General features: G+C 42.6%; 1 protein-coding gene across 4 annotated transcripts; it reads right to left on the reverse strand.

Moving 5' to 3' along the window:
• Positions 1-672: 672 nt before the first annotated feature.
• LOC143435939 (uncharacterized) lies at positions 673-16,012 on the reverse strand. 4 transcript variants are annotated; one of them, XM_076919699.1, is made up of 6 exons: positions 15,561-16,012; positions 14,786-14,850; positions 13,889-13,983; positions 6,360-6,486; positions 5,894-5,954; positions 674-4,570 (listed from the first exon to the last, which is right to left on the reverse strand). In XM_076919699.1, exons 3-6 carry the CDS (start codon positions 13,904-13,906, stop codon positions 3,100-3,102), a joined length of 1,677 nt encoding a protein of 558 aa, XP_076775814.1. In that variant the 5' UTR covers positions 13,907-13,983; positions 14,786-14,850; positions 15,561-16,012; the 3' UTR covers positions 674-3,099. The 4 variants fall into 4 exon arrangements, with proteins under 4 accessions (XP_076775815.1, XP_076775814.1, XP_076775813.1 ...); XM_076919698.1 differs by lacking the exon at positions 14,786-14,850; XM_076919696.1 differs by having other exon boundaries at positions 13,889-14,850.
• Between the last annotated feature and the right edge of the window lie 1,134 nt (positions 16,013-17,146).

Raw genomic sequence — 17,146 nt, forward strand, 5'->3', positions numbered from 1 at the left:
TTGTTTTGGTTTTAAGAAAGCTATCCTGAGAATGGGCAATTGTCTTTCCAATAGATTATAAATTTATCCCCTGCAATAAAAATGCAGAATAGGACAGCTTATGCATCCAGTTGTGTTCTATTCAGTAACTATGGTTGTGGAAAGAGAAGGGACACATTACTGACCAGGGGCCAGTTCAAACCAGATAACTAGCTCTAGCAGGAGACTGGAAGGCTAGCATGTGGCTCTGTGCCCCCTTATGTATGTTTCTTGAGTAGGAAAGATGAGGGAATGAGTGACTTAAGACAGGGAAGGCCTTTATTTGGGAAGCCTACAAAAGGGCTATAAAAATCGAAGTTTTCCTATCTGCCAACCCTGCCGTGGTTATAGGGCAGAAAGGAAACAGTGGAGAAGGACATTCGTAGGCTCCATTTCAGCCCTGCAGTTGCCCTCTGCCAGAGGCAGGCAGTGAGCAGTCAGTTAAACAATGTTAGGTGATGGATTGATCCCTGGTTAGCCAATATCTGGGATAAAGGCTCCATAACCCTGGAGCAGGAAGAGCAATAATAGAGAAAAAAATGAATTGCTTCAAGTACTGGGAATCAGACTACTGTCGTTACAGAAATCGTTCCAGTTCAACCAAAGTCGAGGTTGTTTACAAAATGGCATGGCCCTGTCTAACATCTTGGGTCCATTCTTTGCCAAGAAACACAAGCTGGCACCTAAACATGAATGAGTTCCATGGCCCAAGGAGAGCCGATTGTGGTTTAGAAAGTGGTGGATTAGGAACTGTCTCCTTCCATGCGGCTCTACTCAACATTGCTCTCGGTTCTTAAATTTTTATTTTTAATTATGCGTATGCATCTGTGTGTCTCTGTGCATATGTACATCCTTGGTTATCAGCCGTACATGAAGGAAAGCGATCAGATGTCTGTATCCCCACCTCCAGCATTACACTCCAATCTGTGATCATCACAGGAGAAGGAGCAGAAGGAATAGAAAAGCATAGCTGGGTGTAGTGGCGCACGCCTTTAATCTCAGCACTTGGAAAGCAGAGGAGGCAGATCTCTGTGAATTCAAGGTCAGCCTGGTCTACAGACTGAACAGGACAGCCAGATCTACATAGTGAGAGCCTGTCTCAAAAACAAGAGTATGAAAGGGGCCTCGAGTCTTGTGTGGTTATTCCCTGCAAGTTGAAACATTTCTCCCGAGGCAGGGAAAGATTCATGTGAATCATTCTCATGACACAAGGCCCAGGAAAGTCAGAGAATTACAGAGTTCACAAGAAGCAATTGTTAGGGAAAAGAGATTTTGGCACCAAGAAACTTGTAAGTTGTGCGGGAAGCGGTAGAGAGGAAGCTCATTCGGAAACACACACACACACACACACACACACACACACACACACTATATATATATATATATATATACACACAAATGCATGGTCTTACATACACACACTTAATAATTTTTGTTCATAAAAAGAATAAAAGCACACACAAAATGGTCAGATCCAAGCACATGAAAGCAGTGCAAAAATTCCAATATTCTCAAGAAGTCATTTTTAATTAACCACAATTGCTTGAAAAAAGGCATTTATGAATATTGACATGTTACAATTAAATGTCAACTCAACAATGCATCTAACACAATTCACAATGCAAACAGAAACGTACCAGATTTGATGCAAGAAGAGATCGCCCATTAAACCCAGTTTGCTGCTTTAAGAAACCTTACAGAATCATTTCACGATAGTTTACTTTCTTTCTACAGCTGTTTTTTGTTTTGTTTTCTTCAAATGTGCTGCTTACTGTTCCCCATTTCATGGGTATAAACTGTCATTCTATCTCACATACTCGGCTTACGCTTGTTTTGTAAAACAAAATTTAGAAATAAGAGTCCAGAATGAATTACCGGACTGGAAAGATGGTTCAGTTTTTAAGAGCACTCCCTGTGTTTACAAAGGGCTGTGTTCAGATCCCAGCACCTACAAGACTACTCACAACCATCTGTAACTTCAGGCACTCTTTAGGGTGAGGCAGACACTGCACACATGTGACACACATTCACACATGCAGGCAAAACACTTATACACATGAAATAAATGAGTCTAAAAAGAATGTTTGAAGTAAATTCCATATTTAAGGTTACTCTAGGGTAGGTTCTTTCATGTCTGTGAAACTGTGCTAATCAGAGGCTTTTCAATACTGCCTACACACAAAGGTTTTCTCTCTGCTATGACTTTATTTTTTATTGTGTGTGTGGGTAATTTGCCTGCATGTATGTCTGTGTGCCATGTACATGAAGGGCCCCTGAAGTCAGAAAAGAGCACTATGTCTCTTAGAACTGGAGTTGGGACAGTTGTGGCCTTCCATGTGGGTGGTGGGAATCGAACCTGTGTCCTCTATAAGAACAGTCCGTGCTCTTAACCACAGAGGACTCTCTCCAGCCCCCTCTAGCTGACTTCTTATACATATTTGGAGGAAGCAGAGAAGTGGAGACTTTCTACATTGCAAACATGCACCAGGTTTCTCTGCAATCTAATCATTGCCATGTCTTTTCCAGGATTTGGGACTACAAAAAGTTTAAACATCACTTGCACTCATACGGCTTTTCACTAGTGTGAGTTCATTCATGTAATTGAAGAAAACTTTTAATATAAAAACCATTCCTCCTCTTCCTCCTCCTTACTCATCATTATCACCATCACTTTTTTTGAGACAGAGTTTCTCTGTTTTGAGACAGGATATCCTAAAACTCCCTCTGTAAAGCAGGCTGGCTTTGAACTCACAGAGTTTCACCTGCCTCTGCCTCCCAAGTACTGCGGCTAAAGGCATGCACCGCCAATGCCTGGCTTCCATATTGTTTTTTAAAAGGTTCCCCTCCACTCTGGCTATTTCATTTTTTTTTTTTTAATCAATCCTATAGAGGCTTTCACACATTGGTTGCAAAAAATCCCCCCCCCCCCTTTCTCCAGTAAGTTTATGTGAAAGCACCGCAGCCATTTAAAGGGTGTAAACACTGCTTACAAACCTATGGATTTATGCCACTGAGAATGGCTTTCTCACACTGCTTACATGCACCCGTTTCTCAGGCTGCTTACACTCATCCGGTTTCTATTCAGTGCTGAGTTCTCTCGTGCTTTTTAAGGTGACTAAGAGACCGGAAGCCTTTCCTACATTTCCTGCATTCATGGGGTTTTTGTCCGCTGTGCATCAGTGCATGGTACTGAAGAGAACTTAAATGAGTGAATGTTTTGCCACATTGCTTACACACGCAGGGCTTCTCTCCAGTGTGAATCATTTTGTGTTTCCGCAAAGCACTCTGAGAACTCACAACTTTCTCACACTGTGAACACACATACGGGTTATTGCCACTGTGGAGCTTCTCATGACTCCGAAAGGTGGTAGAGCAGAGAAACCCCTTCCCACATTGTTTGCACATGTAGGGCTTGATGCCACTGTGGACTATTTCATGTCGTTTTAACTGAGTCAAAGACATGAAGGCTTTTGCACACTGCTTGCACACATAGGGCTTCTCACCAGTGTGAATTCTCTCATGTATTTGTAGGGAACCGAGACGAGTGAAGGCTTTCCCGCATTGCTTGCAGACAAAGGGATTCACACCGCTGTGAACTACTTTATGCTTTTGAAATTGAGTCCAAAGCATGAAGGCGCTCCCGCACTCCTTACACGCGTAAGGTTTTTCCCCAGTGTGAGTTCGTTCGTGAACTTGCAGGTAAGTAGAGGTAATGAAGCCTTTCCCACACTGCTTACACACATAGGGTTTCTCTCCAGTGTGGAGTCTTGTGTGTCTTTGAAGGGAAGCAGACCGAGAAAAAGCTTTCCCACACTGATTGCACGCATGGGGCTTCTCACCAGTGTGAATTATTTTATGCCTTAAAAGAGAATTCAAACGAGTAAAGGTTTTCCTGCACAGTTTACACTCGTGGGGACTCGAGCCAGTGTGAATTCTTTCGTGTCTTAGAAGAGAACTGGAATGGGCAAACGTTTTCCCACACTGCTTACATGCATAGGGCTTCTCACCAGTGTGAATCCTTTCATGGACTTGAAGGGCACTCGGGAAAGGGAAGGCTTTCCCACACTGCTTACATTTAAAGCATTTCTTTGTATGGTAATGTTGCTCGTGCCTCTTCAAGGACCGGAGAGAAGCAGAAGCTTTCCCACACTGCTTACATTTGTGTTGTTTTTCTTCAGCAGGGGTCCTTTCACGATTCTGACCACGTCTGAAGTCTTCATCAGGATGCTTAGTTTTATTAGATTTCTCTGCAGGCTCAGCACTTCGCTGCTTCGGCAGAGACGGGGGAGAGCTGGAGGTATCCTCAGATTCCTTATTATTATGCACGTCCTTTCCATGTTCCTGATCTTCATTTGACTTCTGCCCTGGCCTAGGTTTCAGTCGCACATTTAGAGCTAAGTGGCCAATAAGTACATTGACAAACCCATTTCTTTTACAAATATGTACTCCTGGGTAAAATTTATGGTTCACCGTGCCCTCTGTAGAGAGTTTGAAGATCTCTGCACACTCATGACCCTCTTGACAGTCACGGAGTTTCTCCACCAGTTGACATCTGTAAGAAATGAAAAAATCATTTTTTGATTATTAATGATTTACTAGTAGAAATATTGATTCTATGCTTTCTGAGAATTTTGAACATATTTTGACTGGATGCTGTGTACCATGATTTGAGGACAGCTATAATAAAAGCAAGTGGTATAATGGTATTAAAAAAAAATAAAACACAACAACAGGCTGGGGAGATGGCTCAGCAGTTAAGAGCACTGACTGCTCTGTCAAAGGTCCTGAGTGCTATTTCCAGCAACCACATGAACCATCTGTAATGGGGTCCGATGTACTCTTCTAGTGTGTGTCTGAAGATAGCTGCAGTGTACTCATATAAATAAAAAATAAATAAATCTTTAAAAAAAAAACACAATGACAAGTTGTGTTGTATTGTTTCCATGTTTGGCAAACATTGAATTATGTCACATTTAAACAGACATTTTTAATATTGTGTACAATTTGATGCAGAATACTGATGACAAAAATCTTGTTGTAATTTGAACTACTTAAATGTTGGGGTGGTTTGAATAACAATGACCCCTATAAACTCATAGGGAGTAGCAATATTGGAGGTGTGGCCTTGTTGGAGGAAGTCTGTCACTGGGTGGACTTCGAGGTTTCAGAAGGTCAAGCCAGGCTCAGCATCACTCTCTCTTCCTTCTGCCTGCAGATCCAGACGTAGAACTCCAGCACCGGATTTGCTTGCATGCCACCATGCTTCCCACCATGACACTAACAAACTAACCCTCTGAGCCTGTAAGCCAGCGCCAATGAAATGTTTTCCTTTATAAGAGTTGCTGTGGTCATGGTGTCTCTTCACAGTAATAGAAACCCTATCTAAGACAAATATCTATATTGAGGTATCTTTGTTTTTTTTGAGATAGGGTCTCACTTTGAAGTGCTGAGTGGCATCTAAATCAGAGAATCACCTGCTTTTGACCCCCAAGTGCTAGGATGAAAGGTGCAACCCTACCCCCACCTATGCGTGTTATCTCAACTATTAGTTCCTGTGTAAGAGAGTTCTCCGATTTTTGTTTTTATGCGCCTCCTACCTGAGATGGTAGATAAACTGATACTTCATTTTCCATAACGTATATGGTGTAAAGTTTGTACATATGACATATGATTAAGTTTCACTCTTGGCATCGTGATACTCCATTGTGTCCAATACTTGAATATCTGAGATGTTCTCACTGATGACATGAAACATATTGGCAATTTTGGAGGCAATTTCCTAGGATCAACTCAGACTGAAGCTTGATATATTTGTATCTTTTATCTCTTGGTAAAATATCCTATGACAACATAAACCTTGAGGAGTCTGGATTACCTTAGTTTTCTCCCAGAATTTTGGTATTCATTTTCAATCTTCTGGCGTTTCCTTATGTCTCCTAAAATACAGATGAAGATTAATCCTTATCAATCATGATATTACACTAAAAACATTAGTAGAGTCCCACTAAATTCATGTGGTAATCCCACCTCATACATTTACCCATTCCCCCCGTTTTTCAGGACAGAGTGTGAACACAATCCCTACTACCATCAGTCATTTGCTCAAGTTTTCTGCCTTTGGGGACATCTCAGGGGTCAGCACATCCCAAGTAGAGAGGATGAGCAGCTGCACTCTAAAAAGCCACCCTCCTGATCCTGGTGCTCCTTCCTGATCCTGGTGCTCCTTCCTGATCCTGGTGCTCCCTGCCAGCTAAGTATAGCCACGTGGCTCTTTACCATTCAGTCCCTTGCAGCGGCAATGATGAATGACCTACTGTGACAATGATGGTGTCTCTCTTTACCTATGGAGACTACGTTTCTCAGTATTTCCTTCATCACATCTTTGTAGAGCTCCTTTTGGGATGGATCCAGCAGAGCCCACTCCTCCACGGTGAAGTGCACAGCCACGTCCTCAAAGGTCACCGACTCCTGAAAGAGCCCACATGCATTTTCACACAGACAAACTTTATGGTACCAGGGACCTGGGCTTCATAAGAACTTACTGTGACACCACATTCCAAGTTCCATACATTCAAGGTGTCTTGGGCGCCATGCTTTTAAACTGTTCACATATACTAAGGTTCTCTAATGCAGTTCCAGACAGTAGACTGGAACAATCTGCTAAAGCATCAGCGGAATAGGTCAGCCTTTGCCTTCATAAGTTGTGCTAAGTTCTTTTTGTCCACTGGGTCACTGGAAGAGCTTTTATAATAAATTGGGATTATTTGATCTTCCAAAGAAAATCTGATGTTAGTTATCCCAATACTACATATTCTTATAAACGCCAAAGGAAAACGTTCTATTTCTCTTGTTATCTGAGAACTATGATTAAGAGTGACTCTTCCATACGTGACTATAAAAATGACGTGGCTTTCCTAAACAGTTGATGTCAACAATGTGTGTCCTTATATCACCTGTCCTCTCTGAATCCATACCGCATTACCATATGGTTATCAGAGAGAAGCTATTTGGTTAGACTCAGTATATTTTCTGAATGATGAATTTTTAAGAAGCTGGTTCAAACGTGGTAGTGGTGGTGCATGCCTTTAACTTCAGCACTCAGGAGGCAGAGACAGGTGGATTCAGAGTGAGTTCCAGGCCAGCCAGGAGAAACTTTGGTCCTGGTTGAGAGCACAGGATGCTTTTCCAGAGGACTGGACTCCCATTCCCAGAGCCTTCCCGCCTTACCAATAACAGAGCTGTATAGAGAGAATCGAGAATCTCTTGTGTACTTTATGGATAGAGTAGAAGGTGACACATCTGGTAGACATAAAGGATTCTGGGATAGAGCCAGGCCTGCACTTGTGAGGATGGGGAGAGGAGGCACAAAGATATAAGAGCTGGGCAGACTGCCACATGGCAGAACTTAGAATAAATAGAACGTAAGTTATAAGGTAATTGGAGAAAAAGCCAAAGCTTACAGCCAAGGTGTTTGTAAACGTAATCGAGTCTCAAAGTCATTATTTCTGGGAACAAGGGCACGGGAGGAAAACCACCACTCAATGGAGTTGCTTTGGTCATGATATCTCTTCACAGCAATAAAACAGTGACTAAGACAAGAAGGCGTTTAATCACTCTTCTCACCATGTGTGAGGGACTTGAATATATTCTACATTTAGAAGTGTGTGCCTGCTTTCTTATAGAGCATTCTTAAATAAAAATTGAGTAAGACTTACGATGCAGGGTCAGAGAGGTGACTCAGCAGTTATGATAACTGGCACCATAGCCTGTAAACCGCTCTAATAAATGGTGCATGTGTGCTCGAGTGCGCGCGCAAGTTCATTCTATCAGCACTGCTTCTTTAGAGAACTATGACTTATACAGGAGGACTATAGAGGAGTATTAAGCTTTCAGTTAGAAAATCCATTGAATGATTCAGAATTCCTTTAGGGGGACATGCTTACTGGAACTTGCAAGACACAAAAGCTGAGAAAGGAGCTGTAATTTGAGATCAGCACCTTTGAACCAAAACCTTCTCCGCAGGCATTAAGACAGCAGGAAATGCATCTGAGCACAAAGCTGCACCTGGCAAAGGCTTTGTCTGCAAGCATCAGAGGCTCCATCAGAACCGGAGGCAAATCTTGGGAGTGCCATCCATATAGTCCTGACTTTAAAGAAATGAAAAATACAAAATTAAAGGTGTTCCAGAGCATCAATGCCCAGGCAAAGTGTGGCAGAACTGGGATATCTTCACGGAAGCCCGAGTGTTACTCTGATGCTTGCAAGAAAGATGTTAAAAGGATGCCGGTATGAGGATATGTTTTTTTGGTTTTGGTTTGGTTTGGTTTTTTTTTTTTTTTTTTTTTTGGTTTTTCAAGACAAGGTTTCTCTGTGTACTTCTGGCTGTCCTGGAACTCACTCTGTAAACCAGGCTGGCCTCGAACTCAGAAATCCGCCTGCCTCTGCCTCCTAAGTGCTGGGATTAAAGGCGTGTGCCACCACTGCCCAGCTGAGGATATGTTTTTAAAACAAAGTTTTTTTAAAAAGCAGAGGAGGATGTGAGATTATGATCTAGTTTTATCCAGAAGTAAGGAATTGTTTCAGTGTGAAAAAGGAAAAGATAAGTGAGACAGGACAAAAGGCAGGAAGAATTAGGGAGACATTTTATATAACGCAGGAAGAAAAAAGAGAAAGGAAAAGAAAACAGGTTCTGGATCCCTGTTCAGGTTTGTTTTTCCTTCTGAGAGGACCAAGGAAATTCAGCAACCACTGAGAAGGCAAAGAGAGACACAGTATGTTTCCTAAGACATCTTGTCAAAGAAAAGAAGTACTCCAGATAACCCAATTAAAAAATGGGATACAGAGCTAAACAGAGAGTTCTCAACTGAGGAATCTCGAATGGCCAAGAGGCACTCAAGGAAATGTTCAACATAATTAGCAGGGAAATGCAAATCAAAACAACTCTGAGATTCCATCTTACACCCATCAGAATGGCTAAGATCAAAACCTCAAGGGACAGCAGATGCTGGCAAGGATGTGAAGCAAGGGGAACACTCCTTTATTGCTGGTGAGATTGCTAACTGGTACAACCACTTTGAAAATCAATTTGGTGGTTTCTCAGAAAACTAGGAATAGTTCCACCTCAAGACTCAGCTATACCACTCTTAGGCATAAACCCAAAAGACGGCTCACTATACCACAGGGACACTTGTTCAATTATGTTCATAGAAGCTTTATTTATAATAGCCAGAAACTGGAAATAACCTAATGTCCCTCAACTGAAGAATGGATAAAGAAAATGTGGTACATCTATCTACACAATGGAACACTATTTGGCTATTAAAACAAAGACATCATAAATTTTGCAGGCAAATGGATGGAACTTGTGAATATCATCCTGAGTGAGGTAACCCAGAGCCAGAAAGACATGGTATATACTCAGTTATAAGTGGACATTAGCCATAAAGTGCAGGACAACCATGTTACAATCCACAGACCCAAAGAAACTAGGTAATAAGGCGATCCTAAGAAAGGATGCATGAATCTCACTCTGGGGAAACTAAACAGTCATTGGAGGTGGATGGAGAGAGGAAACTGGGTGGGAGAGGAGCTGAAAAGGAGGAAGGGGATGGTGATCAGGGGTGGGGAGAAGGGGGGCTGGAGAGGGCTGGAAGTGAGAATGCAAATCAGAGTGGGGGCCTCTCTGGTGATTAACTGGAAGCTTCATCCTGCAATGGATGGAGGCAGATGCAAAGACCCACAGCCAAACATCAGGTGGAGCCTCGTGAGTCTTGTGGAAGATTTGGGGATAGAAGTGAGCAAGCTGGAGGGGTCAAGAAGACCCACAGAGTTAACTAACCTTGGACCATGAGGACTTCACAGAGCCTAGGCCACCAACCCAGGGGCACATAGGAGCTGGACCTAGACCTCTTACACATTTGTAGTAAATGTGCACCTTGGTCTTCATGTGGGACGGCTAACCAGCGCAGCATAGGTTGTCTCTGTCTCTGTTCCCTGTCATTGGATCCCCTTATCTTAATTAACTGAATTGCCTGGTTGGGCCTCAGTGGGAGAGGATGCCCCTAGTCCTACTAGGACTAGATGCCCCAGGGTGAGGTGGTATTCAAGGGGGGCTCCCCTTCTCTGAAGAGGAGGGGCCAGTGGGGGAAGGGATTTGTAAGGGTGGGACTGAGAAGAGAGGAGGAATGGGGGCTGTGATAGGAACGTATATAAAGTGCATTTAAAAATAAAAATAAAGAAAATAAATATTGCGTACTTAGGGTCAAAATAATGAAATGACATGGCCTGACATTTCCAGGACAGGTGTTTCACAGCCAATCCAAACAAACACCATCCCTCAGAAATCCACTTTACAATAACTTTGTTTACAACAGAAGATTCAACAGAAGTTGTAAACTCCATTCTTTGAACAATGTTACCCAAAAGAAATGATTGCTAATATCTTACTTAGAAAGGAAGGAAGGAAGGAAGGAAGGAAGGAAGGAAGGAAGGAAGGAAGGAAAAAGAAAGAAAGAAAGAAAGAAAGAAAGAAAGAAAGAAAGAGCACACAGTGCCCCATGTTCCCAGATGGAATCTCATCCAAGGACTAACCAGGCTAGACCCTTCTTAGCTTCCAAGATCAGATGAGATTAGGCACATTCAGATATATTTTACATTTTAAAGATAGATTTTAGCTTACAATTGTCATTAAGGTATGAGAACTATTACCTGAATATCTGGGCTTTCTCTACTATAAAAAACAAAACCACAAATTAAAATGGGAAGTTTTCCCCTCCCACCCAAGTTTCTAAACCTAGCTTGCGTAGGACTTAAAAAGAAAACAAAATCTCAATTTAAAAACTTGCTACTGCTTACAGACCTGGCTAATGAAGTTGTAACTTTTCTACACTGTTAATATTAAAATCATGTCTTTAAAAAGTACAGGTTTGGCTGGGCTGGTAGTAGACATCTTTAACTCTACCACTGGAGAGGCAGAGGCAAGATCCTGGTGAGCTGAAGTCCAGCCTGATAGTGAGTTCCAGGCTGGCAGACTTATGCAGTGAGACTCTATCTCAAAAAGAAAAAAAAAAAAAGTTTAAAAAAAGAATAGCAAAGCAGACTTTGGAGGAAGAAGAATCATTTAATACTACAGAAAAAAGAAACCGGGCAGTGATGGCGCACACCTTTAATCCCAGCACTTGGGAGGCAGAGGCAGGTGGATTTCTGAGTTCGAGGCCAGCCTGGTCTACGGAGTGAGTTCCAGGACAGCCAGGGCTACACAGAGAAACCCTGTCTTGAAAAACAAAAAAACCAACAAAAAATACTACAGAAAAAGAAAGAAAGAAAGAAAGAAGGAAGGAAGGAAGGAAGGAAGGAAGGAAGAAAGAAAGAAAGAAAGAAAGAAAGGGGGAAGGAGCTGGAGAGATGATTCAAAGGTTATAAGAGGCTGTCTGTTCTTCGGAGGACCTAGGTTTAATTTCTAGCACCCACATGGTGTCTCATAACTGTCTATAACTATGGTTTCAGAGAATTCTATGCCTACTTCTGGCCTCTATCAACACCAGGAACACATGTGGGGCACAGTCATGCGTGCAGACAAAACACACAAAATAATAAAATAGTTTTTAAAAGATAAATAGCAAAGTGTTTATGTTTAAATTCATATATATATATATATATATATATATGGTTATATGAATATAAATATTATCTGCATGTGCTTGCATTTTTTATATTGTATATGAAAAAACAGAATAACCCAGAAGATGTAATAGTTAAATTATTCCAAATGTCTCCTAGTTCATAATGTAACTAGAATGTAGTGACAATTTTGGAGTTTTGGTTTCTTTGAAAAACAGAAAATTATTATCAGAATATATTTTCACTTTAATGCCAGGTGTGGGATATGGAGCTGCTTCAGCTGGGAGAGTGGAGCCAATAAAGAAGGCAGACTAAAGTCTCATGCAACAGTCAGCTTTATTCAGAGCATCAGACAATTCTTATTCTGAGGGTTAAGAGGAATCACATTGTACAACCACAAGGACAAGCCGCATATGGTGGACAAGCCACTCATGGAAACAATGTTTTTCTGTAGATACATAAACAATTAGCAGTACACGGTTGTAAGGAATAATCTGAAATAAACTCACTTCTGTCTGTTATACCTGGGAGGGGCACAAAATCACACTCTAATATCAATTTTGCATTTTTGAGGAATTGGAGTCATATACTATTCTTGTCTTGTTTTCTTGGAATTTTCTCACAAGCACTCAGAAGTCTCACTGACTCCATTCTTAGACAGTGTTCCAACAACAACCACCTGGAACTCCAGATCCAGGGACCTGAGGGCCTCTTCTGGAGTCCATGGGCATCTGCTCACACATGCACACTTACTCTAATAATTTAAAATAAAATACAGCTCTATAAATATGGAGCTATTTTATTATGAAAAATGTTTTCTAAATTATGTAAAAATTAAAACAAAAAGGAAAGACCAACTTTAAAAAAGAAGGTATTTAAAATTATAGCAATAAGGGCTGATGAGATAGCTCAGCGGTTAAAAGCACCGATTGCTCTTCAAGGAGGTCTGAGTTCAAATCCCAGCAACCACATGGTGGCTCACAACCATCTGTAATGGGATCTGATACTCTTTTCTGGTGTGTCTGAATAGAGCTACAGTGTACTCATATACATAAAACAAATAAACACATCAGAAGAAGAAGGAGCAGGAGGAAGAGGAGGAGGAAGAGGAGGAGGAAGGGGAGGAGGAAGAGGAGGAGGAGGAGAAAGTGGGTCAGCAATATAGCCCAGTGGCGGCCTCAGTTTGAACCCCAGAACTCACATAAATATGGAAGAAAGAACTGACTCCAAACAGTCGGCCTCTGACCCCCACTAAGAGACTGTGACATGCATGTGCTTGAAGTACCAAGCACATATATAATACATATATAATAACAAGAAAAAAATACTTTTAAGCTGTGAGGGCAGCCAGGTGGTGGTGTCACACATCTAATCCCAGCACTCAGGAGACAGAGGCAGGCAGCTTGAGGCCAGCCTGGTCTACAGAGCTAGTTCTAGGACAGCCAGGGCTACACAGAGAAACCCTGTCTCCAAATAGACCGAGCTGTGAGGGTGAAGGTAGAAAGCTTAAATAAGTCAGCAAGAGGCAAAGTAAGTCGTTGAAAGTCTTCCTAGGAGACAGAGCCTGAATGTGGTACATGATAAAGTTGGCAATAATTAGATGCTTATGTTGTCATCCAATCTTCATCACACTTTAAGAAAAACTAAAATCAAAGACAGTGAGAATCTATACACTCCAAATTCTGGAGTCCTTAACAATAGTCAAAATAAAGATGGTGTATCAATGGCAGTGAGTGTTTACACACACAAGAACAAACCTGGTTGACATCCTCAGCTCCAGAAAATAATTTGGACAGATTAATTCCTACTATGCAGAAAAACCCAGATTCCCACCTTTAGCCTTAACACTTGAACTGGTCAAGACATAAAATACTTTAAATACTTTTTTGTTCTTTCTTTCTTTCTTTCTTTCTTTCTTTCTTTTTTTTTTTTATAAAATACTTTTCTAGGAAGATTTTCCTAAAGTTTGTCTCTTTCCTCTAGATGTATGATCACTCATCCACCCTCAGCCTGAGCCAGCACATACCAGTCCTTACTGTAGTCCTAAACACAGATAACCTCAGAGAAAACTGTTCTAATCTGGGAGCTAACTGTGGCACCTTGATCACATCAGGCTCTCCTATGTTTTGTCTGTTCCTGTTTATCTTTGTTTAAGAACAGCTTTCTTTACTCCAACCCTAATAGAAGTTTGTGAGCCCAACACCTAGGGTTTTCCCCTTTCACAATACATTCACATACTGTCATGGCTTACCTCCATCAGGACTTCCATTTTCAAACAATAGGCCAATCCCGTTCACCCATGTATATGGCACTCCCTTTCTGTGAGTCTGACAATGTCAGGGGGACCTGGAAAGTCAGAGAATTCAATGCCAGTCCTAAGAATCCTTAGCCTAAGGGCACAGGTCAGGGAATTTGGAGGAAGATTCCCTTGAATCTGCACCCTGGTTAGCTTTGACTGTCAACTTGACACAGTCTACAGTTATCCAAGAAGAGAATATCAACTGAGAAACTGTCTGGGTCTGATTGGCATGTGGGTGTGTCTGCAGAGGATTGGATAGCTGACTGATGAAGGAGGGCCCAGCCTACTGTAAAAGACACCTTCCTAGGCAGGTGGTCCTGGGCTGTATACGAAAGCTAATTTAGCATGAGCATGTAAGTAAGGCAGCAGGTAGCATTTCTCCATGACTTCTGCTTCAAGTGCTTGCCTGTGCTTCAATTCCAAACTCCTTCACTGATGAACTGTGACCTGCAAATATAAGCCAAATGAACCCTTTCCTCCCCAGCCATGCTTTCAGTCTCAGCATGTTACTACAGGGACAGAACGAAACTAGAGCAACCGGCAAGGTTCACTGGAAAAGCCGGCGTCACTGACATGAATAAGACATGGACCGAGGAAAAGAGGGGCAACTGCTTGCAGTTAGTTTATGCTGTAGCTTAAGCCTAGAATGGCTCCAGTATTAAGCAACAACTGTAATCTGATTTACTCAAATTTTAAGCATAAGAGCCCAGAGAGGGCAAAGAGCTACTATCTGCCAGCACTCCAGGAGGCACAAAGTGACATCAATAAACAACGCCTGAAAACATACCAAATTTTATCAGAAACGGTAGACACACGAGCTTAACAGCCACATTGTATGCAACCCCTCACCTGAACTTACAGAAGGAGCACCCCAAAACCAGAGTGTGGCACACAGGCAGTGATCACAGGGTCAGCTGTCAAGAGAAGAGGAATAACCACAGACAAGAACTCCTGCCTTTGTCCTCAGTTTCAGCGCAGTTTCGCTGGCGCAGTTGATTGATGAGAATTATTCCATCCCCAACAGCCCTCTCTTTGTCCCTGTATTAGCTCCAATGCCTGAACTCCAGCAAAGCTTTGTGCGCTTTCAAGCCTTTCTAACACTTTCTTAACCATTCAGCAACCTGTGAATTGGTTTATTTTTGTGTGAAACGTTAATGTATGGTTTAATATTAGTGATTAAGATTGGAATAAAAGAACAGTGGCTGCCCACGGCCAGAGAGTAAGCAAAACCGGGCTTACTTGGAAAACTGCAGTCAAGGAAAAAGAATTTATTGGTTATTTTAGAAATCATGACAGTGTAAAAAGATTCATGTCTCTATATGTTTCAGAATAACACACACAGGGCTCGGGGGTCAACACACCTTTTACCTCCTTTGGTGCACGAACCCCTAATCCGCGTACCTAGTCTCCACCACCCTCTGCCAATACCACCTAGTCTGCATAGACCCAGCACTGAGAGAGCCCAGATACATCTGCTTCATTGAGCTCGGCAGGAGACCGGACAGCAGCTCTGGCTGCTGGCCCAGCTCCACCCCGAGGAGGATCCGGCTCTGAGACTCATCAGAGTCAGAGACTCCTCCCCAGTCAAGAACTGTCCCACACCACCACACTCGCCCACACGAACCATTTCCAGCGACCCGATGTCCTGGTGTCCTCTTGTGGTTCCTGCAGTCAGTGGAGGTGAGGCCAAAATGGAGAAGAGAAACCTCGAGATTTCCTCTACAGATGCTAAGAATCCAGATCCCGAATAAGGTGGGGACCAAAAGTCTCAGTGACTTGTAGCGGCCATCTTCCTAAGACCTGGATATTTCATTGGATATGCATCCCGAAACAACTTGCCTGATTGGTCATCAATCCACAGACCCGCCTCCTGAAGCTTAAGCAACTGGAGGAGCACACCCACCTACCACAGGGAGATTCAAATTAGACATTTTAGGTACAAGCCTACCCAGACTGCATAGAGTACTTTCCTAGATCCTCACTGGCCTCATTAATGGGAAAGGGCAGAAGCAGGGCCTATCCCAGCTTTCCTGACCGGACTTGCTTCCTCGCCTTTCTGATAGGGTTGCAGATGTACAGAGGGAATTTCAGACTCATTGTCTATGGAAACAACCCATTGCATCATAGAAGACAAAAGGCATACCATGTCTGGAATAGGAGGGTGAGGGAGGGGGAGGAGGGAGGGAGAATAAGATGGAGGGGGAGGGGGAGGGGGAGGGGAGGGGGAGGGGGAGAGATGTGAGGCAGATAGGGATGACCCCAGGCTAGGGCAGACTGAGGACAATGAGGAGGAGGAGGAGGAAAGAGGACAGGAGGGAGGGAGGGAGGGAGGGAGGGAGGGAGGGAGGGAGGGAGGGAGGGAGGGAGAGTGAGTATGTGAGGGAGGGAGGCTACCCATATTTAGTCAATAGCATAGAAAACATATATGAAGGAATGAAATTATTGAGGACATAGAGAAAGTGAAATTTATAGAAAAAAAAAAAAAGAGGTCAAACACAGCAGCAAAACCCTCACACTTTAACAAGGACCAGTGACTTCTGGTGTGTTCTACAAGCACACTATTACATGACTCCAAATAGCCAATGTTTAGAGACAGGAGGTGCTATAGAGTTCCGCTTGTCCACTCAGATATACAAGGGTCAGATTCAAGAGGGACACTGAGATTGTTCCCGGCAGCTGTTACTAAACTCAAGGTCACAGTGTCTATCTGAAACCAGGTTCAGCCACCCAACCTCATGAAGACAAACATACAAATTAAATAGGGAAAACCAGAAAAAGGAGATTTATGCAATGTGGCTATGTTGGGAAAAGGGACAAAAAGACCCAGTGACCCCCACTAATCTATCTTGGGGTTACTAAAGTGAGACTGAAGTTTAATAGCGGCCCAGGGCATACTAAGCAGTCCAGGATGAGGGGTGACCCCGCTCATTACTGGACTGTCACCATCTCTGAGGTTGTCCATCCCTTTCCTGGAGGAGAGAAGTGTTCTGGAGAGAAGAGCATCGGCTCTGGCTTTTCTTCTTCCAACACCAGATTCCCAGAGAAACCCCAATTTCTTGGGATTCATTGTTTTAATATTGTTTGAGCCAAAGCATCTTTTAAGAAAATATTCATTTCTGTCAGGTTGGTTAATGCCAAACAGAACAGTGGGGGCTGAAAGGAAAGGAAAAAAATAGACTACTCAGAGAGAGCAAAGATAACTATTTTAAG

This window comes from Arvicanthis niloticus, chromosome 22 (assembly GCF_011762505.2).
Source record: "Arvicanthis niloticus isolate mArvNil1 chromosome 22, mArvNil1.pat.X, whole genome shotgun sequence".
NCBI classification, from domain to species: domain Eukaryota; kingdom Metazoa; phylum Chordata; class Mammalia; order Rodentia; family Muridae; genus Arvicanthis; species Arvicanthis niloticus.

Excerpts from the sequence above, each read along its gene's own strand:
- LOC143435939 (XM_076919698.1), bottom strand. Across the intron at positions 5,955-6,359 it reads GAGAAACGTAGTCTCCATAG|GAGACATAAGGAAACGCCAG; the intron begins GTAAAGAGAGAC and ends TCTGTATTTTAG. Across the intron at positions 4,571-5,893 it reads AATTCTGGGAGAAAACTAAG|ATGTCAACTGGTGGAGAAAC; the intron begins GTAATCCAGACT and ends CATTTCTTACAG.